General features: G+C 45.1%; 1 protein-coding gene across 2 annotated transcripts in view; it reads left to right on the plus strand.

Moving 5' to 3' along the window:
* Window positions 1-23,529, plus strand: part of RIMS4 (regulating synaptic membrane exocytosis 4) — a 95,003-nt gene that overhangs the window by 49,900 nt on the left and 21,574 nt on the right. For both annotated transcript variants that reach the window (XR_003091726.1, XM_006016673.2), the window contains exon 2: window positions 16,441-16,582. Coding sequence is in view for 1 of the 2 variants with exons in the window: in XM_006016673.2 (XP_006016735.1) it covers window positions 16,441-16,582 (142 nt within the window). In the remaining variant the exon portion in view is untranslated. The remainder of the gene's footprint in view (window positions 1-16,440; window positions 16,583-23,529) is intronic.

A 23,529-nucleotide genomic window follows, 5' to 3' on the forward strand; every position in this document is an offset into this window, starting at 1 on the left:
CTGCAGGTTTTTCCTCCCAAGGTGGAGAACCTTGCATTTTTCGGTGTTGAACACCATCAGGTTCTCATCCGCCCATTTCATGAGCCTGTCAAGATCTGCCTGGATCACCCTCCTATCCTCAGGTGTGGATGCTTTACCCCAGAGTTTGGTGTCATCGGCGAACTTGGCCAGCCCGCTTCTGACACCAGTGTCCACATCATTGATGAAGATGTTAAACAGTACAGGCCATAGGATAGAACCTTGAGGGACCCCACTGGTGACCACACACCAAGACAGTTGGCTTCCATCAACCACCACCCTTTGGATCCTACCATGGAGCCAGTTCCCCAGCCAGCGGATTGTGGTGAGGTCGAGGCCACAGTTAGCTAGTATTGCCAAGAGGTGATCATGGGGTACCAGATTGAAGGCTTTTTTGAAGTCAAGATATATGACATCAATCTCTTCCCCCTTGTCCAGGTGATAGGTCACCTGGTCATAAAAGGAAATGCTTTACCTCTCATCGGCCCGTAGACTTCCTGCATCAGATAGAGGTCATCCACGCATGAGAGAAAGCTTTGCTCAGATTTGGCTGAGTGCTCCTCCCACGAGATGTCTGGGTAGTTAAAGTCTCCTATGACAATCGTGCACCAGGAGCGCGTGGACTCAGCCAATTCCCTGGCAAACTCCTGGTCAAGGTCTTGAACCTGGGTAGGGGATCTGTAGTAGACTCCCACCATAGTATCCCCTGTGCCGTATTCCCCATGGATTTTAACCCAGAGGGTTTCAAGTCGCCCACTGTGGGTGCAATGTCGGCTTGCAGGGATGCGTAGCTTTCCTTGACATAAAGAGCTACACCTCCGCCCCTTTTGTCCACTTGATCCCTCTTGTATAGGGTATAGCCATCTATACCTGTGGCCCAGTCATGGGTGGAGTCCCACCAGGTCTCCGTTCTCTCTACGACATCACAGTTATTTGCATTTAGCAGGAGGACAAGTTCCTCCTGTTTATTCCCCAGACTCCTGGCATTTGTGTATAGGCATGCAAGTGTCCCCTTGGGGGCACTTGCCTTGCCTACAGATTGTTCTAGGGCTGGGGCAGGGGTGGAACCCCTGAAATGCCTTGACCTGCTGGCTTTGCAAGAGTTGCTCAGTGGGCCAGCAGTGGCAGTAGTCCCCCCCATCTCCCGGCGGGCTTTGTTTAAAGCCCGGGGGAGCAGGTCAGCCAGTCTAGCTGAGAAGAGCCTCCTCCCTAGGGGAGAGAGGTGGAGGCCGTCCCTTCCCAGCAGCTTGCTGCCTCTCTCACCAAAGAGCGGACTGTGGTCATGGAAGCCAAAGCCTTCCCGATGACACCAGCGCCACAGTCTTTGGTTTACTACCTGGATCCTTCTCTCCCTCTTCAGCCCATAGCCCGAGACAGGGAGGATCACAGAAAACACCACCTGCGCCCCCAGCCCCTTAAGCCCTGCTCTCAAATCCCTGTAGTGCCTCATGACCCGGCTGGGAGCGCTCCAAGCTGTGTCATTGGTGCCCACATGGATAAGGAGCATGGGATAGTGCTCAGTGGGCTGGAGGAGTCTCCGCAATGTCTCGGATGCGGGCTCCCGGGAAGCGGCAAACTTCCCAGGCCCCCTCAGTTCCCCTCAGGATGGAGTCTCCCATGACAAACACTTTGCGTTCTGTCTTGGGGAGAGCAGGGGCAGTAGCTACAGTAGCGCCGGTGTTGCCTGCAGGAGCTGGCAACTCAGCAGGCTCTGCTGGGGCTGCAAGAGGTTTGTACCTGTTTCAAAGCTCCAGTGGGGTGGGGGCCTTGGTGTAGCAGGCCTTGGGGCCCTTGCCCACCTTGGTCCAGCCCCTGGGCTGGACAGAATGGGAGGTCCCGGAGTCCTCCCTTGTCCTGGAGGGAGACCGTGGTCTACCCTCCACCTCCCGGGGCAGAAGGGCCTGGCAGTAGGAGTCAATCTCCTGCTCACAGTCCCTGATGGCGCACAGTCTCTGGACTCAGCCTAGAGCTCCTCTAGCTGGTGCACCAGAGACCCCAGTAGGGAGCAGACCCCACAAGGGGAGGTGGCCATGCTTCCGGGCCCCAGAGCCTGAAAAAGCGACAGGCAGCCCTCGCAGCCGAGAGCCAGGGGCGCCGTCTGCGTGGAGCCTGGACCATGGGCTCCGTCTGGGTGGAGGCCTCTGAGGTGCCAGAGGGAGGGCCACAGACCCTGAGGGGACCATCCGCGTCATGCCGCTGGTGGGCTGGCTACGGCTGGGACTGGCTTCCCTAGTGGGGCTCACAGGGCCTCGGGCCCTCCCATGCAAACTTGCATGCCGGGCCTAGAAGCATGCCTGTTTGCACAGCCTGTTCACGAGGCTCCGGTTGCGCGGCTCCCTGGGCGGCTGGGCGAAGTAGGAGCTGGGGGGGGAGGGGCGTGACCCCCCTCGGCCCACTTAGCCCGCTCCCAGCTGTCTAGGTCCCTCCCTCCACGGGCCCCTGCTTACCTAGGGCAGGCCGGGGCTTGTCAGGGGGTCCTGGGGTCTCGCTGGGGGTCCCTGGGCTCACAGGGGCGCAGCGGGCTTACACCCATGCGTCTCGCACCGGAGCCAGGACCAAACTGAGGCTTGTGCTGTTGCCAGGCATGCACAGAAGGGCCGGCCGGTGCCTCGCTACTCTTGGGGGGCTAGAGGGGCTAATGGGGGTTCCTCCCCCCCACTGAGGGAAGGAAAGGTGGGTACTCCCCCCCCCGGCTCATGTGCTGGCAGCTCCCTGGGGTGCTGGGCCAAGTAGGAGCTGGGGTGGGGCTCAGAATTGTACCCCCAGCATTGTGCACAGGGTGTGAGAGAGGTGCCCGCTGCAGGCTCAGGGCTTCCCACTCTGCTGCCCTCACCCCAGGACCTCCACAATTCAGTGTGGCAGGGCAGAGCAGGGCAGGGAAGCTCAATGCTGCTGCCGCGAGCCTAGCACCACCATGGCAAAGCGCCCCCTGCCTGCCTGGCAGCAGTAGGGGTGGAAGCATGGAGTTGAGCCTGCTGCTGCTGCATGGGCAGGGGGCACCTTGCCATAGTGGCACTTGGCTCGCAGTGCCAGCATTGAGCTTTCCTACCCAGCTCCACTCTGCCCTGCCAGGCCAGGTCCCACCCTCTGGGCTGTGGAGGCCCCAGAGGGAAGGCAGCAGGGAAGGGAGCCCTGAGCCTGCAGCAGGCAGCCCACACCCAACCTGTGCACAAATCTGGGAGGCACATACACCCCATGCCCTCCCTGGGAGTGCACACAGTGGCAGGGAGCCAGCCCCCCCGCAATCACCTCCTGGATGAGCTACCTGCAGTCTCACCCTGCTCTGTGCTCGGGCCCTGCAGACACGCATTCTGGCCCTGGGCCCCAGGCCCACACACCACCACAGCTGGGCAGTAGCCCCAGTCCTGCCCAACTCCCTCCCTCACTATGGGAACCTCAGTTCTCCCCTCCCAGACCTGCCTGAGGAGAGCTGCTTCCCATGCTGCCTGGTGGCCTTGTGCATGTGTACATGTGGTGTCCCCTGCCTAACCGCCCGCCTCCCACTCCATGCAGCCCCTTGCAGGCTGGAACTCTTCCCAGCCTGCAAGTGGAAACCCGCTGTTTTCTGTGTTTTTCTCCTTTTAAAGGAGGAAAAATCCAGGTTTTTCTCCTTAAAATGAGGAACTCTGGGTTTTACTGTGTTTTTCTGTGACAAATGGAAAACCCGAATCCCTGCGCATCATAAGTAGCAGCCTTTCAGGGGGCACAGAAGGACAAAATAAAGTGATGACATCACATGGCAAAGTGGTAAAGTAGAGACAAGACCATGAGTTCATTTAACACGAACACTCATTTACAGCGACACTTTATAATCATCTAACTTCCCTGAACTTTTACACCTTTTCTTGATTCTCCTCTGAATCTAGAAGTTTACAGCAGCTCTGGTTCATTCATATTTCAGATCTTGGGCTAAGATAATGGCCTCAGAATTAAAAATAGGATAAGATGGATGGCAAAACTAGGACACACTGCTCTGATTCTTCAATACAGCTGTAATTAAGTAGGGCTCTTGTACAAGCCTTTATAACAAATCACCACATTTGGTAGGTCATAAGACTTCTAACCAGGGGGGCAGGGGTAGATCAGGGATTTTTGAAACGTGCAGGTGCAGGAGCAACTATCTGGGCCATAGAGTTGATTGCACCCCTGCTCCCAACTGCCTGCCCCCTCCCACCGCACGCACTGGTGTGGGTAGCCCACACCATTGGAGCCTATAGGGACTTTTCTAAAGTCTCCAAAGCACATAAGAATTGCCCCTTTCCCTTCCATGATTAGGCGTGTCTTTTTCCTTCCTCTCCACCCTACTGCTACTGCTTCCCCCGCTGACCTAAATTGGGGGAAACTTTGAAGCTGTTTTTCACTGCCCCATCCATGCTATGCCAGGGCTGGGTTCATCTGGGAACAGTGACAGTGGTAGCAGCACAGATGGGTAGGGGATGGGTTCCCCCTGCATGGACCCCCGGGAACCTCTCTGCCCATTGCCTCTGCTGCTGTCACTGTTCCCAGATGAGCCCACCCCAATACAGCCTGGATGGAACAGGCAGGTCTGACTTTGAAGCTTCCCTTGCCCCTGGGACAGCAGAGAAAGCAGTGGGATGGGGGATAAGGGAGTGATCTGCCTCTGACTATGGAGGGAAAGGGAAGGATTCTCATGTGCTTTGGGGATTTAAAAAAAAATCCCCATTAGGTTCCTGGGATGAGATCCAATCTGAAAGGGGAGGAGGGGAGCAGGGTGCAGCCATGACACTGCACCCCCTCTGGACATGGATTAACTAAAGTCCTTTTCTGGGGGGTCAAAGGGAGGCTTCAGGAGTCTCTGCAAGGCATTAAATTGTCTGCCTGCCTACATTTCAGTTTGTTTCATGGCACCAAGGACTTCTTAGCTTTTGAACTTTCAGACTGTTGGGCTGAGCAATAAGATTGCAGTTCTGCATTAATATTTCCTTACTTATTAATATTAGTTTTGGCATTTTCCCTTTCTGGAAAATAACTGTTACAACACAGTGGTCTGTATAATTTGAGTAATGATTACTGTTAATTGCCTGTGGTCAGGTAAGACTGAATGTACCCAGTCGTGAAGGTAACAATCCTTGGGCTAGCTAGTGCTGGGATAGGAGACTACCTAGGAATTCAGAATACCTCAATTAAGGCATGTCTACACTATACCAGTGGTGTATTCCAGCTGGAACAGCCCAGCCTATACATAGGCTTGGCAGAATTTGATTTTTATGGGTTTTTAAAATTTTGATGGCTAAAATCAATGTTTATTTTTAAGCATTTATTTCAATTTTCATCAATTGAAATTTTCAGAATTGCAAAAAAATGAGTGGTTTTTTTTATTGTTATTGATTTAGCATGCACACGTGTGTACACATGCTCAGCAGCCACACTGCAGGAGCTGGGGGTCGTGCCAGTAAGGCTGTGCTGAAGGGAAGGACTGGAGGGGCAAGGCTGGTTATAGCTGGGAGGCCAGTACTGCTGGCCCCTCACTCTGCGCAGGGGCCAAAATCCCAAGGAGTGTGGCTAGTCTAACTATCCAAGCAATATTAAAACACTTTAATTCACAAATCTAGAAAAAGATCTTTTATTTGACACAAAAAATATATTTTGTCTTTGTTTACCAAAACTTGAAAATTTTCATTTTGGGGGCAGCCTAAAACATGTTTTTTCCTCCATATTTTTTGTCGTCGTCTTCTCCTTTTTCTTTTAAATAGCCAATGGGCCAAAAATCAGTTATTCACACAGCTGTAGTTCAATGTGTTGTCCTAAATCAACCTGTTCTGTATGCTGCTATGCATTATCTGGCTTGTAGGCAAAAAAGGTTATTTGGGTAAATCTGATATCTCTTATTAGACCAACTCAAATAGTTGGAAAAATTCTTCTTAGCAAGCTTTTGAGAGAAAGCATCTGCAGATGGTCTGTGCTCTTCCTGGAGTGGCTTCTATTTTTCACTGTGAGTGATGGCATCCAGGGTTCTGGAAGTATGCTTTTTATGTTTTACATAAATCAAGATGAGGATCCACACCTGCTGAGCCTGAGAGTAGAAGCTACTGGATTACACACCTCCTGCTGCAACTGTGAAATACTCATTTCCTCCCCGCCCCCTTTCCCAAAGAAAGGAAAAATAAAGAAAGGAAAAATAAAGTTAAATAAAAATAAACAGACACTTAGAACGAATTGTAGTTAGAGAGCCAAATGAGAAATAGCTTCCATAAAATATTTTGGAAGAAATAACAACTTTACCTTATGTCTGTATTTTTCTCTTCTGTGATGAAAAACTTCAAAAATGGTTTCTTTGTAAGATTTTCAAAATTTTCATTTCAGTAAAGAAAGCAAGCCCTTACTCTTATTACTTACTTTTTTCCACTTTTTGCCCTCTGAAAAGTAAGAGTGAGGCTGCTTTTCTTCCTGCTAAATTACTTTTTTGAATGTTTCAGAACCTTTGATTTTGAAATGTCTCACTGCAGTTTCAAACATCATTCCCTCCTCCCCTCTCCCCCTCCCTTAAACTGTCATTTTTCCACCCTACAATTTATGTAAATTTTTCCAGTGGCTTTAAAAATGATATCAGGGTGACTATTCTCCACAACTTTAAAGATGCAAGGAGAACCTATTTAAGATATTTTAAAAATCAAGAAAATTGGTCTTCTGAAAATGGGAAAGCAAAATGGATGGTTTTGATGTCAAGTCTGACCAGTAGTTAAGTGGACATATCCTCAGGGAAATCCCAACTCAGCTCAAATGTCCCTTCAGTTGCTATAAACCATCTAAAGAAAAGGGTCTGAAAAAAAATCAAATGTCTTGTTTTCATGCTTGGTGGCTACCTACTTCCTCAGAGGCCAGGCAGAAAAGCATTTGCAGCGTTCTGTGACAGCCAATACAAGCCTTTGATCCCCCTCCTGCTAATGGAGATTATTTTGTCCCCCAGATTGAAAATAGCACTCCCCCTTCAAATCCTGAATTCAAATTTAGCCCAGCTCCATGGTGACCCAGGAAGTATCTACCAGTGACTAACGGATGGCCCATTTGAACTAAAGGGGTCTTTCAGGCAATGCACAACAGACAAGTTTTCCTCTTCTCAAAAGTATTACTGCAGGTGGTAGCCTTATTGCTCAAAATGTTAAACCCTGCAAGCATTTTTTTTAATAACAGCGAGGATTAAGTGGCTACTGAAAATCCACTCCCTGAACTTGGTCCCAGTCAGATACAGTGAGAAAACTTAGTGAAAGTTGCAGAGTGTTGAGGCTTATTTAAATATGCATGCAACTAGATTTAGTAACAACCACAGCTCAGGTCATCTGGGGTGAAAGAGCTTCCTTTGCTCTAGCTGCTGTGCTTGTGGAGAGGGGAGCCTCTGTTTCACATGTGCTATGCTTAGAAATCCCAGGTGTTGTTTTTTCCCTAAGAACAGGTGCTCCTCTGCCTTTCAATCTGTGGTCATTTAGGCAGAGGAGCTCCTCCCAGAATGCCCCTGCCCCTGGAGAGAGAGTATAAAAAGCTGGTAGTGCCTATTTCAGAGTAGATACTGTTGCTGAGGGAGGGGGTTGCTAGGCTTATGTGCTATTCCTCAGTGAATGGGTAGAAGAACAGAGGGTTGACTGCTTTTTTTAGGTAGCTATTGTGATACTTACTAAAAAAAGAGGCAGCACTTTCTAAACCCTGGCTTAGAGAGCCCTGCAACCTAGTCTGGCCCATGTAATGAGCAGTCCTTCTTTCTGGTTCATGGAAGTTAAAGTTCTTTCTCTTTGTGCTTATGCAGTTCATGTTCAGTGAGTTAAGAAAGGACATAAGCTTCCAGGGCTGCCAGCAGGCACCTGCCACCAGTTACTGGAAAAAAAAATTATGTGAACTGTTGTCTCCCTTTTTTCTAAAAGGAGAGGGGGAGGAGGAATGTTCTGGGCTCTGAATCTGGGAGCTCATACCCCCTCAAAGAGCCCCTGGTCTGTTAAGCCTAACAAAAGAAAGGCTGAGCAGGGAATCTGCAAATATCCTAGTGGGTAAACAGTAGCAAGGGAAAAGAAGTATTTATGTTAAAGTACATTTTTTTTTTTCCAAAAAAGCAGGTGAAAAAGCTGTGAGTGAATTTGGACTGGAAATTTGTTTCTCACCTTCAGAACAGTGAGGCCCTGGAATGGGCTTCCAATAGAAGTATGGGCAAAAACCTAACTAGCAGTGAGAAAGATGATAACATAAGCATGTGCCACTCTAGGAGGGTGCCTGTATTAGTGGGGGACTGGATGGAACAACTTCCAGTTCTTTGTTCCTATGAAATTAGGGTCTGCTCGTGAACTGCAAAGGAGGCAGTAAAGGTGAATTCAAGCCCTTCATAACTGAGGTGGTTGCTGGAGCTAGGGCATAACAGGTGCTCTGCTTTAAGTTAGGGCAGGTCCATGCTGCTGTACTTGGTTTGAAAGCTTGATGCAAGAGCAGGGAAGGCAATGAAATGAGTACACCAGGAACCATTTCTTTCTGATTCCTTAAGGGCTATTTTTATAGGCGCTGTGGAGCAGTTCATAACAAGTGTAGCATGGGTGTAATTCCTCTCTCAACACTTAAGTTGGTGACTGCAAACATAGCTGTTTTTTCCAAATGATTTATGGCCAATTTAAGTTTTGTGGTTGTCTTGGCAATAAACTAATTGCTTCTTTAATTACTTTTTGTAGGAGCTAAAAGTATTATAAAGACCTTTCCTTTGCAGTGATAATGCTCTAATTCTAAATAGATCAAGAATAATATTTAAAATGCTACTTCTGTCCTATAGCAGGACTTTTTCTGGACTCTGGAAGCAAGTGTGTAGTCAGATGGCAGACAAGGTTCTTTGGGTGAATCTGATATCTTTTATTAGACCAACTTAAATAGTTGGAAAACAATTATTAAGCAAGCTTTTGGGTTCCAAAACCCTTCATCAGGCTAAGGAAGTTTCTGCAGTTGGTGTGTGCTCTTTCTGGATGGAATGAAAAGTAAAGAAGCCAGAGGCTGGGCTGGTATGCATACAAGACAGGTAGTCAGTGAAAACGTAGATTGAGGAGTCAGTGGGTGAAAGATAGGCTGGTGGGGGGGAGAGAAGAGGGATGAATAAAAGATATCAGATTCACCCAAAGAACCTTGTCTGCCCATGTCCTTAATCACGGCTACAACCTACACCCCAGTAGTCAGGTGGGCATTTGTGACCTGAAACTAGGACAAGAGGAGTATATCAAACTGACAGATGTGTGCCTCTGTTTATCTCTGGCCATTTCTGTCTTTCCAATGGATTATTTGGCAGTGACAGTAGTCACTGTTAGTCCTGGTTGCTCCTGGGCACAGTTCAAGATGCCTCACTTCAGGTGCTCATCATTCACGACCCATAGCATGTAGAAATGTGAAACACTTGTCAATAGTGTCAGCTCTCTCAGGCATGGTGAGATTGAGTTCAGCTGGTTAAACTGCATTTAGAAATGACAATTTTTTTTTTCTCTAAACAGCAGCATTCATTTTTTAAAAGAACATTGCTTGCTACAAACACAGATAAATACCTCAAATTCCACAAAGGCCTGCTTGGTGCACCACGTACAGACAAATCAGCGTGTGCATTCACTGTGAATGCTGGGTTGTCACAGGTGTTGCGTATTCATGCCATTCTTTAGAGACATTTCTTGTCTCTCTTGGATTTGAACAAAGGGATTCTTCTATTAATCTCAGACTGGATTCATAATGAAACACCTTCTGGCAATTGGTCTGTAGGGATTCAGCATCTGAATAAGCAGAAAGGAAAATATTTTGTTATTTTTTTAAAGAAAACACCACCACAATGACAGAATTATAAACAGAGAAACTGGGATTCATATTCTTTCCTCAGTGAAGCCTTTGAAACCGAAGCTTTTATTTAGCTGAAGAAAGGGGAGGTGGCCAGTAATTCAGCACAATCACTTGGTTCCTCATTTGCTTCTGACCGGAGGTTTGCACTGCAGTACTTGCTTTGTTGCATGCATATGCAGATAGTCACACAGTGAACTAGTGTGCAAGGGAACCTAACTCTTCATACACCCATCATCTTCCCAAGGATTTTTAACCCCTTCTGAGGTGTCTGCTTGGTTACACAATGCTCCTTGCTTTTCATTTGTGAGGCTGACCCAAATGATCTTCCCTTGTTTTGTCTCAGGACAAGCCATAGGCAATGCGTAAGTGGGGAGGGGGGGGCGCACAACACTGCACCATCACTGCAATGAGGGGGCACAACTCCACGCTGCTGCCATTGCTGCCCCCACTGCTACCAGGCATTGGGTCCGGCTGGGCTGCAGCCCCACACCCTGCCGTTGGTGCAGAACTCGCGACGCTGCCGCTGCCACTGCCACCACCCCTGCTGCTGCCAAGCTGCAGCCCTGTGCCCCATGCCCCGCTGTCAGCACATAAATCTGGGGAGTCACGTGCCCCCCCATCCTCTGACGTGTCCCTTATGTGACAAATGTTCCATGTGGGGAAATGAGCAAGTTCTGGGGGTTCTGCTTGTTTTTACTTTTTTAAATGAAGAGAATTTGGTGCCTTGTTAACACAGCCAGATTTTTTTACATGCTTTTGCACACGGCTCTGCCAGGGCACCTCAGCTGTGATGTGCCAAGCCATTTATTATCTTGGTCTTGCTCCGCTGATGCTCCTGAATGCTGACCTGCAAGACCCCCAGTTATCTCCATCATGCTTGCCTTCTTCAGCTCTGCTGATGCACAGCAATTGCCACCTCTGTTATTTTGGTCTTAGACCTCATGTATTTAGCTAAAGTAAAACATTTATTTGCTTATTAGTTTTTGCAATTGGAACAAGTGGGTCTTGAGAACAAGCCTCCAGCTGATTTTTCTCTAGCAACAAAATCCAAACATTTGAACACCATTCCCAAGGAGTAAAAGGCTAATTGATATGTTCAACAGAGGACTTGGTAGCACAGTGCATAGTCTGTATTGGTTCTGCCTGTACATTTCCTTTGGATATGAATATGTTCCGTGTTTTAGAGCAATGGATTAACCTAGAAGTAAAGCTAATTGAGTTTGAATTCAGTCAATTTCTGATCCCAATCTTGAATCAATATCAACTCATTTAAAAAGTTTGACAGGCACCACACTTCTTCATATATCAGACTGGTTTGTTCCTGTGGAAGCTTGAGAGGAAGTCTGTGAACCTGAGGACTAACATTTAAAATGAGAAACTGGAAAAGAAAAGGATGGTAACAAAGCAACCAGGAGGGGAGGGATGAGGAAAAGTCAGAAGGGAAAAGGTGACCTAAGAATAAAAGGGAAACAGGAAGTACTGGAAGCCTCTGTACAATAAGCTCAGTAAATTGTGAAGCCATCATTTGTTGAAGGGTAATAATGTCTGATTTTATCATCTTGGCCTTCTAATGAGTTATTGTAGAATTCAGAGTGGATTTTCAAGACTCTGTGTCTTTTGATCACAGAAAAAGCTGTCTGTAGCAGAAAGAAATGGCTTTTTGGAGACCTGTGCTTTAGACTGATGTGTAAGATAATATGTACTGTGCAAGACAATGACTGTGTTTTGGGGTAAAACCCTTAGGTTTTCTCCCCAATATCAAAGCAACAAAAACCTAAAGGAATGTGTAATGATAATCTTGGTGCATCATTTGTAAGAACTAGCTTTTATTGTAGTTGGCAGCCTCAAAAATGCTCAGAAGTGTCCTATTATCTCTCTAATGCTTCAAGTGGTATCACTTTCACTCCCTCCAATCCATTTCTAGACTGTATTGAAATAACTATAAGCCAGTTAGCCAGACATCAGTCCTAGACAAGGTAATGGAAAATGCAAGATTTTATTAATAAGGATTTAAAGGATAGAAAGGTAACTGTCTATCAAGATTTTTTTTAATGGAAAATGAGTCTTGTCAAACAGGGTTTCCATCCATGTTTGGTTGATAAAGGTATCTGAACAGATGTAATTGAATTTTTGTAAGGTGTGTCACTTACTACGATATGACATTCTGATTCAAGCAACTGTAAATGTTAAAGGATTAAGACCTGGCTAAAATGTCAAAAATTAGCTGTGGGTGGGGAATTGTTATCAAGTTGGGTGTTTTTAGTGGGGTCAGGAGGAAGTTGGTACCAGGCCTCACATCACTCAGCATTTTCATCTGTGATCTGGAGCTAAATACAAAATTATTGCTGATAAAAATTTCAGCTGCCCCCAAAACTGGCAGAATGGTAATTAATAAGGCAAATAGGACATTCGTACAGCATTGCTTAGTGAGTTGGGCCCGTTCAAGCAAACTGTTTCATTCCAGATGAATAAAAAGTTATAGACATAGTATCAAGGAACACAGGCTGTATCAACAAAATGGTGGGGATTATAGCCTGGAAATCAGTGACTGAAATGGATCCAGGCATTAGAGGGAATAAACATCAGTGTGATTCTGTATTAAAAATACAATCTTGGAAGTATGAACAGGGAGGAAGGGAATAAATGGAAGATGACTTGACCTTTTGAGGTGATACTTGTCAGGTAAATGCTAGAATATTATGTGCAGTTTTGGTGTCCACATTTTTTAATAGATTTTGAAAAATGTTCATCTTGTCAAGAAGATTTAGAGGGGACATAATTGCAGCGAGTAAGTACCTTCACAGAGAAAAACACAGGGTACTGAAGGATTCTTTAATCTAGTGAAAAAAGGATTTTTTTGCAAGAAGTAATGTCTGGAAGCTAAAGCTACACAAATTCAAAGTGAAACTAAGGCACATAGTTTAAAAAATGATTAACCACTGGAACAAGCTATCAAGAGAAGTAAGAAATTCTACATCTTGAGGTCTAATTAAGACTGTATTATTTTTTGGGAGAGATTGCAGCCAAATGCAGGTTTTTTGAGCTCAATACGCAATAAATGGATACATTTTTGGGGCCTGTAATATACAAGAAGTCTAGGTAGATAAGCAAATAGTACCTTTTGGCCTTACTCTGGTAAAAGTGTAATGTCTGTACCTGGCTCCTGAGCTTTAAGTGATTGTAAACCAATTTATACCCATAACAGAGCAGAAGTTTGGCATACATAGCCTGCTTTAAAAATGGTGGAACCCAGTCTGAGATTTGCCCCTCCTCCAAAGGGCAAATGTGTGTTCTGTTTGCTACTGACCTAAATTATGCCATTTACAGAAAACTGCATAACAGATTGATTTTGCCTCTGCATCTGCCTTTTTCAGTGTCTGTACCTAGCCTATGTGTCTATAAGTACAGAGGCTTGAACACAAGATATTTACCAGAAAGATCATTATGGCGAGAAGAAACACTGCATGCAGACAACAAAGTTCATCTTTCCAAGCTCATTCCAAACCAGAATTTGTTTTCTGTCTAGCAGCATGTTGGTGCAGCTACTTGATGGACTACTTCACCTTTTGTGATTTTATTGCTTGACTGGAAGAAGTGCAGAGAGTTAATCTGGTGAAGCAGCAGAAGAGCAACACTCACTTTACACGTTTCAGATAGTGCTAATACTTTAAGACAAATGGATTATGACAGGAATATGCTTAAACAGCTGCTAACATTACACAATTCATGTTACAAGTCCTTCAAAGCCGTTTTAGGCTTTTTATCTTTTGGACATGTTACCTTGGCTAAGGGAGGATTGGTTTGCAGAACTCCTCTCAGTTTTTCATCTCAGTTATAAGGCTTGAAAGCTTTTAAAGACTGTGGTAAAATACTCTGCAAATTGCCATACCTTTTTTTTAAATCTCCTTCCCTTTACTGAGACAATCTTCTTGGTTCATCATCAGGCCTGTAAATGCCAGTAGATGCATGGCTGTGTTTGTTCTGCTACAGCAGAACTTGCTCTATAGCAGCTACAAGTGAGTTGAGTACAACGCTTTAGACTGCTTACAGATGTGAAAAAAAGACAAACAGCACTTTAAGCTCAGCATGCCCCTGCACTGAGCACAGTGCATGCCCAGAAGAGGCATTGCATTAGCTTGACTCAGCTCACCGAACATCTGTCTAGATCTCGCACTTCAGTGGGGCTTTTTGGCCCTTTCATGTAATAGCTGATTGAATCAGTTTTAGATAAAAACACCAAAAAGCCCTGCTGAAACACCTGATCTATACGGATACTGGGACGCTGGGTCTAACTAACGTGGGTCTCCCCCCACGTCTGTCAGCAGCCTTAGTGTCTCAATCTATCATAATGCCATGTTACCTGTATTTCGTTTTGCCTGCTTCTATGAAAAAACCCTAGCATTAGATCGGAATACATGTGATACAAACAGTGTACTCTTTCAGGTGCCCTGGGGAAGCTGAATGCCTTACCCTGCCCCAAACCTCTCTCAATCTGTTGTCAGCAAGAGCTCCAGGGCAATTTGAGCATTTAATTCCCCAGCCATCTCTAATTAGAGTGGGCAAATCCAGTGATTTTGAGAGCAGATGTTACATGGTCTAGCGCGTGAATGTCTTTTAAGGCTGATTTATTATTTCTGACTAGGGGTTGATTTATGAAGGAACTTAATATTTTGAAAGTGTGCACAACAACAAGGGCTGGGACTTGTTGAGAGAGGTACTAAAAGGTATAATTATGGGGGAAAGATTCAGTGAAAGGGGAAATTGAATGGAACATCTACACTGTGAAGGAGTGCAAGAAAGGTACGCTTGGGAGTTTCTTAAGGTGAACTGAGGAAGCATACTCATTTGGGACATCTAGGCAAGGCTGGACAAAATGCCAATAAATATGCCACCGAGAGAATTTTTGTATTTTCCAGGGACTAAATGAGACCATCTCATTGGACTTTCCCTTCATTGATGCATGTATTAATATTTGTCCTGCCTGAAGCTTTTGACTTGGATAGCAGAGTTGGTTTTTTTAATGTTTGTTTAACTTCCTAATTTATATGATGTGCCTGTCACATTGCTCGAGGCACACAAACAGTACCAACTGTATTTAATTTTAACCTAAAACATGCAGACTCTATCCTGTTAGCCCAGAGGGACATGCACGCAGTGTACCATATATGTATGCAGCAGCTGGTACAGAATGCCTTTGGGCCTAAATCGTCATGAAGTTGGAACACTCATGATACCACAGGGAACGGGGCTTCGTAGCTAAGTTAATGAGAGATGCTGTCCTCTAGTACTTCAGTATTGGTGGTAGGCCACAACAGAAACACTCATGGTACAGCCTATCAGATTCCAATAAAATCTGCAAATTCTGCTAAATATCTTGTCACAAGGACTCCACTTCCAGATTTTGAGAATTCAAAGTGTCCTAAAATTGGTCCTTCCAGGGCTGACACTGTGATAAATTAGTTCATTTCTTCTCCAGAAGTACCCTTCAATAAGCAGGAGGTGCTTCTGGGTGTAATGCCACTTAAGTGTTAAATTCTTTCTGGGTCTAAGGCCTTGCCCTGCCAGAGGCCATTGTATATTGCTGCCATATAAATTTTACTTAGAATTACTAATGCAGTCTGGTGGGTCAGAGTGCTGTCACCTGGGTGTTTACAAACAGTACACCTTCGTATATATTTGTGGCATCTTAAAAAATATTCTCACGTTCCAATTCATTCAGAGAACTTTCAGCTGATGTAAATATTTCAGGATAAGCACTGCATGTAGGTTGAAATTTGTAGCTTTCTAACATCCGCTGAAGCAATTAATGGTAATGGTACTCATTATATATTCATTATATAACATAATTCATTCCAAGAAACAGACTGCTGAAAAGGAGAATGAAAATAGCCACCGTTAATTTCAGAGGGCTGAAACTTTAAAGACTAAACCCAGGAGAGAATAAGCGCCTGTGCCATGAAAGTGTAATTTCTTTCAGAATCTGGCTGAGGGTGCATGTGTGGAGAAATAGCTTGTCTTGTGGGATTTTCTACAAAAAAAAAAAAAAAAATCCCATCCAGGTGGCTAGCATTGGGAAGACATTTTGGAGATGCTGTAATGTCCTAACATTGCCTGTGTCTGAAGGACTCTTTCGTTCACACCATTCCTAGTGCTGTCTAGTCATTTCTGGCCCTTCTGGCCCTGCTGTGAGTGGCCTCGCTGTATGGATCCTTGGTTTTTCTCCCAATTCAAAACAGCAAAGCAGATTTTCATACACCCATAGTTTCACACCTAACCTCTACTCCTAGTTATTAAAAGGGCTTATGCTAAATGGTTAACTTCATGCAAAACAGCATGTGTGGTCCTGTAGGTATGTGTACACATACTTGCAACTATCTGATTTACATGCTTAAACTAGATTTAAACTTTGGAGTGCCCAAATAGACCTGCAGCTTGTTATGAGTGTCAGTAAGATACAATACAATGATTATGAAAAAAAATGAACCGTTTGGTGATTTCTGGATTTCCAGATTAATTCCCAGAAAGAGAGAGCTCTACTGGATTCTCCTCATTTCTGCTACTCCATTGTATTACTGTGTGCCTCTGTACAGTAGCTGACTACCCTACTATCTCTCTCGTTCTTAGATGGGGATGGCCGGAGACTGAAAGGTGCTATTCAGCGGAGCACAGAAACTGGACTGGCTGTTGAAATGCCAAGCCGGACAGTCCGTCAAGCCAGCCATGAATCCATCGAGGACAGTATGAACAGCTATGGATCTGAGGGAAAGTAAGTCGTTAGCCAGCTAGATAAGCACTTCTGAGATGTTCAGTTCTCCTTACGCTTATTCCTTTTTTCCTGCATGATAGATGACATGTTTATCCAACATGCAAATGCTGTACATCTCCTGCCAGCTCCATTGGTGGAATAGGCAGAACAAAGTAGTTTTCCTTCCCTGCACAGTAGGCAGATAGGTTTGTTGTCAATGCTTTTTAATATCCTTATTGTTATGAACTGAAGTGGATGCCCATTACTATTTACAAAGCTGCCTTTGAAAGACATCTTAGGGTTGATTATTGGGAATAAAATTGCAAGTCTTGATGCTTATTGTATATTACACTGTTGAAGCGATGTCCAGGAAGCAGGGTTCAAATTACACTTTGACTCTTGGTGGGGAGTCTGCCAAAAAACAATTGGGCTGGCCATCATGATGCCCTCATAGAATCTGAGACATGCCCCACCAGGTTATCATTTTCAAATCTTATAGGGGAGCTCTGGTCTCTTATGGAGGAGCTCAGCCTCCGCACGCTCCCCTGTCATTTGAACCCTGCAGGAAATATGCCAGAAGCAAGGATTTCTGTGGATGAAATGTATTGCATGACTGGATACAAACAGATGTTGCATTTGTCTCTGTGTTTGGCCCACAGATTAGGTCTGGTTTAGATGTGGTACTGGAGTCTGAATTAAAATCCAGTATCAGATACCAACTTTGGCTTCTCCCTGTTCTATCTACCTACCTCTTGACTGTATTTCTAAAGCATCCTCCACTGTTCTCCCCTACATCTGGCATAGTCCAAAGGCTCTCTAAAATAATAGTTAACACTGTGTGATAAAGAAGTACAGATTTTCAAGAAAATCAAACTTTCTCTAATGGTTGCATAGCTTTCTGTAATGTTATAAGTAAGGGCACAACTGGGAAAGCCTCCTTTATGTGTATCCAGGACAGAAACATTAATTAGGAGCTGCCTCTGGGGCAGAATCAAAGTGCAACGTAGCTTATCTCTTCTGTGAGTACCTGTCATTGGGGAAATATTCCTATCACCCTCTCTCAGACATGTGGCTCTGAGACATGCCTCCACTATATAATTCAGAGGATTAGAGATGAAGTTCTGTTCCTTTAACAGTGCAAGGTGAGAAGCTGTTCTCTACACAGGGAAGGACTCTTTCCTCTTACACTGACGTTGCTTGACCTCTTGGGAAGGTTGAACAATACTTTGGAGCATTTGTGGAATATCCTGGCCTGTCTTGGATACTTTGGTTAGGTTTTGATAGAGAGAAGGTCCTCTTCCAAAGAAAATATTAAACTTAGCTAAATGCCACTGCACTACGAAGGCAAAGGCTGTGTAACTATAAACTCAACAGAGAAAAATATAATTCTTTTCAACCAATCCTCACACATTAGGATTAGTATAACATAAGATAATAGAACCTCTTTTTCTCAAATAGCAAGTCAGAATACTGCCCGGGAGGTGTGACAGCCTATCCCCCTGCTTCTATAGGAAGGAAATAACTGTGTCTTACATGGTGGTTTTTTTTGCCTAGCTAAGCTATTGAACTCCATCAGAACCTCCTTAGGAATCAGCAGTTATAACTTATCAGTCAAAATCACAAGTGACAAGCAAACAGGGTGGAACATACAAAGAGCAAACAGGCCTGTGCTCTCTAGGAATATGCACCATTTTGGGGGGGGAGTTACACTTTCTTTTCCTCTTTTCCTTAGCAAAGAAGGGAAGCAGGGGCGTAGTTTGGAGAGGCAGAAATTTAGATGCTGCTACACCAAACCCCTGCTGGCCTTTTTTGCAGCCCTGAGAACACAACCGTAGTGAGAAAAATTACAATTCATATGATCACATTAGCCCTGGTAGTTTTTTTTTCCTTTTTGTCGCTTGATTTCTTACGCTACTGATGGAATGAGGTCAGATGCAGCATTAGCCTCTGGCCTTCAAGAAGCCACTTTTTAACACTCAAAAGATCGCCCACAGCTTTCCAGCCTTAAGTACAACAGATATTTGATGTGAGAAGCCTACAAATTCCATTTTCCCCAGCTTACCTTCTCTAACCTTCCTCAAAGTGAGGACCCTCTGGAAGATTGGCCAAAGACAACACATTTTTCTTCAACAGCATCCAATCTTTATGTGAATTTGTGGGGTTCTGATTTTTTGAAGATGGCAAGAACTGTTCCATTTTGAAGAACAGGTTAGTCTGCTCCTTTTCATATATATTCAACTTACTGGACATTTGCCTGGCAACAATTACTCGATTTCAGATGCAATAGAATTATAATGGAAGATTTTTTCCATAATGTACATTTTGGAATGACATTGTTGTTAGTGTGAATTAAATGTGAACACTGATGGGTATGAAAGCTAGGTGATTTAATTTAAAGCTGTGTTATATAGGATCTTGTTCTCTTAAAATAGTGGGAGTGGATATTCTAGAAAATACATTCCAAAGCTTCTCAAAGCCTGAAAGATACTGAGGATTATTTGATATTAAAGAAGTTTCTCCTGCAGTCTGAGCTCATGTAATGTGCTTATAATGACCTTTAAAAACATCAGTACAGCCTTCTATGTTTTACTTTTTGTTATGCTAAAAAAATCAATGATTCAGTCTTTGTACTGCACAATAGTTATACAAGTACTAAAGAGTATTTTCAAATAACTGTAAAGGAAAATTTTCAGAAATATGCACTTGGAAATCTATATAAAAGGAAGGTTACCCGTTTCAGTGTGTTGCTAACCTTAAGGCTCATGAACACACTGAACATGATGCAGTGGATCAGAAACTGGCTTGGGTGTAGCTTGCAGAATTAATGCCTTGGGCTTTAATAAAAAGTAAGAACATTCAGGAGTAGGCCGGACCCCTCCATGCCTTGTGCCCTGTGATGTCTGCGTTTTGGTCCACCTGGTTAAAGGGATGTTGTGTGACATTCAGGATATAACAGCTCATTGACTGCTATATGACTTCAGACAGTCAACTACATTTCTTCTGGAAAATAGGGCATGAGGACAAAATGGACCTGGGACAAAAGATTTCTGGCTCCAAAAATCTATAATGTGAACACTTGGGCTAGGGACAGATATTCAAAAAGCTAGAGCCTGAATTGATTCAATCTTTGCAGGTTAATCTAATCTTCCTAGATTGAACTGATTTGCAAGTGCACAGACATTCCCTCTGAACTGAGGAAATTCAGGCACATGGCTGTAGTTGCTTAGGACAGGCGCCAGTGGGTGCTAGAGCATGCCCTCAGCTGCAGGGAAGCTGTGCAGGGCCTGGCCAGCCGGGGCAGTAGCCTGAACTGAACTGGCCAGGAAGGGATTTAATTCCCCCCTCCCTGTCCCACCGGCAGGGACCCAAGCTGGGGTCTGCCAGATGCTCCCCTCTCACTGCTGCAGCAGGGGGGTCGGGTGCAGCCAATTACTGGTCGACATGGCCCTCTGAGGCAGAGGGAGCAGGGAGGGGGGTTATTCCCCCCCGCCCCCGTGGAACCTCAGTGGGGTCTGCCCATCTTGACTGCCGCTGTCGCTCACTCTGTGCCCAGGGCAAGTGGTGCAATAAGCCCCCTCCAGCGCCCCTTCCCCCCGGCGTCTGGCAGAAGGGGCAGGAGGGATGTTATTCTGCCGCTTTCTCCGGGCACAGAGCAAGTGGTGGCGGTAGGGGCGGGCAGACTCAGCTACAGTCCCCTGGGGGCAGAGTGGGGAATAACCCCACTCCCTGCCCCTCTGCCTAAGGGGTCCTGCTGGCCGGCCTCTGGCCCCGCACCCACCCAGCCACTGGAGCAGTGCTAGGTGAGCAACCATGATGGGGACAGCAGCCCCTGCCATGGTTTCCCGGAGTGCGAGCCCATTCCCATCGGAGGAATCCCCACCCCGCAGCGCAGCCCCCGGTTGGCAAGGGGCTCATACTCCCTGGACAGCATGACAGGGGCTGATGCCCCCATCAGGACCCCTGCTCCCTCTTTGCTCCAGCGGCTGGGTGGGGGCATGGCCAGAGGCTGGCTAGCAGGGCCCTTTAGGATGGGGGGTGGGGAGGGGCAGGAAGCGGGGTTATTCCCTCCTTCCTCCATCATCTGGTTGAAGGGGGTGGGGGGGAGCTTATTCCACTGCTTGCCCCAAGCAGGGAATGCGTGGTGGCATCAGCAGTCAGGACGCACAGATCCAGCTGCAGTCCCCCAGGGAGCAGTGGGGGTGAGAAGGGAATAACCCCTCCTCCCTGCCTCTTCTGCCTCAGGGGGCCATCCTGGTCAGCATCTGGCCACACCCAGCTCTGCTGCTGCAGCAACAAGCGGGGAGTGCCCAGTGGATTCTGGCTCAGGTCCCTGCTGGTGGGACAGGAAGGGGGGAATTAAACCCCTTCGTGACCATTTTAGCCCAGGCTACTGCCAGGGCTGGCCATGACTCCACCACTGGATCAGCCAATGGAGAAATGCAAGTTGTTGGTGGTGGGACAAAGGAGGGAGGGGGGAATAAACTTCTTCCCTGCTCCCTTCTGGGGCAAGCATCTGGCTAGGCCCCTACCCCTCCCTGTCTCTGCTCCAGCTGGGGAGCAGAGGGCCATTCCTCTTCCGCTGGAGCAGAGAACACAGCCCAGCCCAGAGAGCATTCTGGGGGACTTTGGTTTAACTTAAACCAGGAAGAGGTTTGGGACAGGCATTGCATAAATCAGTTTGAGATCAATCAGTTAAGTCTGATACTGTATTCAACCAGGTTTATCTCAAACCAGTTTCGGCCATTTTGAAACTAGTTTATGTGCACTGAGCTTCTGTTCTGTTACAGGTTTAAACCAGTTTCTGATCACTTAAACTGGTTTGTATGTAATGTCTTTCCCTAGTCTTGTAGGCTTGCTTGTTTTTGCTGCCAACCACTGGGATGATTAGGTTGCAGAAAGCTAAGGTGATTTTTCTCACCTTAGTATAGCTTAGCAGGTGGCAAGTAATGAAAGGCATAGAAAAGTGTTTCTGTAATATATGAATAAATTAGCAAGCCTGTCCAGCAAAAGGCCTTCTTGTTGTTTGGCAAGGTTTCTGTATAAAGTACCCCTCATACTTCCCATTCCTAGAACAAAATATTCCCAGACAATATTGGCAATTGACTTCATGATATGCTATGGACTTGTCTCTTACATGTCCGAAAAATGGACTTTAAACCACTGATGCAGTTTTTTTTAATTGTTCCTTCCTTGCATAGGACTATATTATACTTGGGAACAGCAATGACAAATAATCATCAGGCAATGCTGACAGAAATCATTAAACTAATGACAGCTTTTAGACTGAAAGATACTTGTTTTTGGCTGATTTACTATGAAGTGAGAGCAGGTAGAGGAAAAGGGAAGAAGAGTGTATACTGATGTGAGTGATGATAAAATGTCCTTTTCAGTGGTGGGTTGTGAAAGACTTAGAGCTTTCTTCTTGGTCGGAATGACCACTGCTGTCTGCCTTCATATAAGGATTGCTAGAGCATCTTACCCTACCGAAGTGACATTGGCTTTGGATGTAGTAAATTAGTCTATAAGGTAATATCACAGGCTGCATTCCCAGATAACTCCAGGCCATTGCCTTTCAGTGCATGCTCTCATCATTCAGTATCCAGCACAAAGTGACTCGTGAAGGTTATACCTCAAATGAAATAGATGCCCTAATTTTCTCACCAGCTTGTCCTGGCAAGAGATAATCATTGCTTTATACTCTGATTCTTTCTTTAAAAGGAAATACATTCCTGTCTGCCCAGGTGATGGGAGGTTAGTACAGTTCAGTCTGCAGAGAACTCAGAAACTCAGCAGTTGATGACTAATAAAGGCAAAGGGAAGCACTCTGTAATATCTGATGAAATTGGCAAGCCTAATATAAATTTTATATTATTATAAAATAATGTATCTTATTTGCTGGATCTTCTCTTTCAAGTTTAGACAAGTGTGCCTGCGAGAAGATGCCCTTTGAACATGTGATTTCCAGAGGATTAATTATCATGAAACTCATGCCAAGGAAATGGCAAAAATCAGTTGCTCATTGGAGGTAGCATTCTCACATCATTGGAGCAGACTTGCATTCAGTATTATTAAAAATACTTCGGGGTGATCCCATAAGAATTTGTTTAATAACATGGTTTAAGCCAGACAACTTCTTGTACAGGTTTTACTGGATGGTATTTTTACTGTTTGTGATAAAAGCCATACATTAGAACTTAAAATACAAATAAAGTATTCTGTATTACTGAGAAGCAGGCAGAACATCATCTTACAGGAAGTGTTGCAGGAAGTACTGGAGTAGTTGGGGAGATAGCTGGAGATCAACATTGAAGTGCAGTGGCAGATCTGATTGGAAAGGAGGAGCAGGCCTGAAATAGCAAAGAATATTACATTACAATGACTGGAGATTCATTGCTTTTAAACACTGTCGTGATGAGGGTTTATAGAAAATTTTAGATATATGAAGTAGTGTTTCCTAGTAAAGAAACGGTATTCAGGCTATCTTTCTGACAGACACACAATAATTGTCTGGACACATTCCAAATGCTGTAACCTAGTGGTACTTTCAAACTCATATAATAATAATGGATCCAGTACTGATAGCTAACCAAAGACATTTTGTATCCTGTGAAGCTAACATATATTTATTTACCTGGCCATTAAATTATTTCGAATTAGAAGAGCTGATTCATGGAATACCATAATGACCAGTTTTATTACATACAATGTTCCAGCTTCCTGGCGACTGAGGTGTAGGGTGGAATCACTGAAATCCTTTTCCACACCTCAGACAAAGTAGCATGATCACTTTTGAGGATGACTTTTCTCCTTTCCCTAGGACAAAGGATGCATATTCTGCTGTCCGTTGCTATTGAAGACAGAAGGATAAAGCTGACCCATGTTGTAAACTGAAACTATGAAGAAAAGGTTTATTAACTCAACTGTAAACTAGTATAAACTGAATGTATTCTGTTTTGTAGCCATATTCA

The sequence above is a fragment of the Alligator sinensis genome, unplaced genomic scaffold (assembly GCF_000455745.1).
Source record: "Alligator sinensis unplaced genomic scaffold, ASM45574v1 scaffold76_1, whole genome shotgun sequence".
In the NCBI taxonomy this organism is placed as follows: Eukaryota; Metazoa; Chordata; order Crocodylia; family Alligatoridae; genus Alligator; species Alligator sinensis.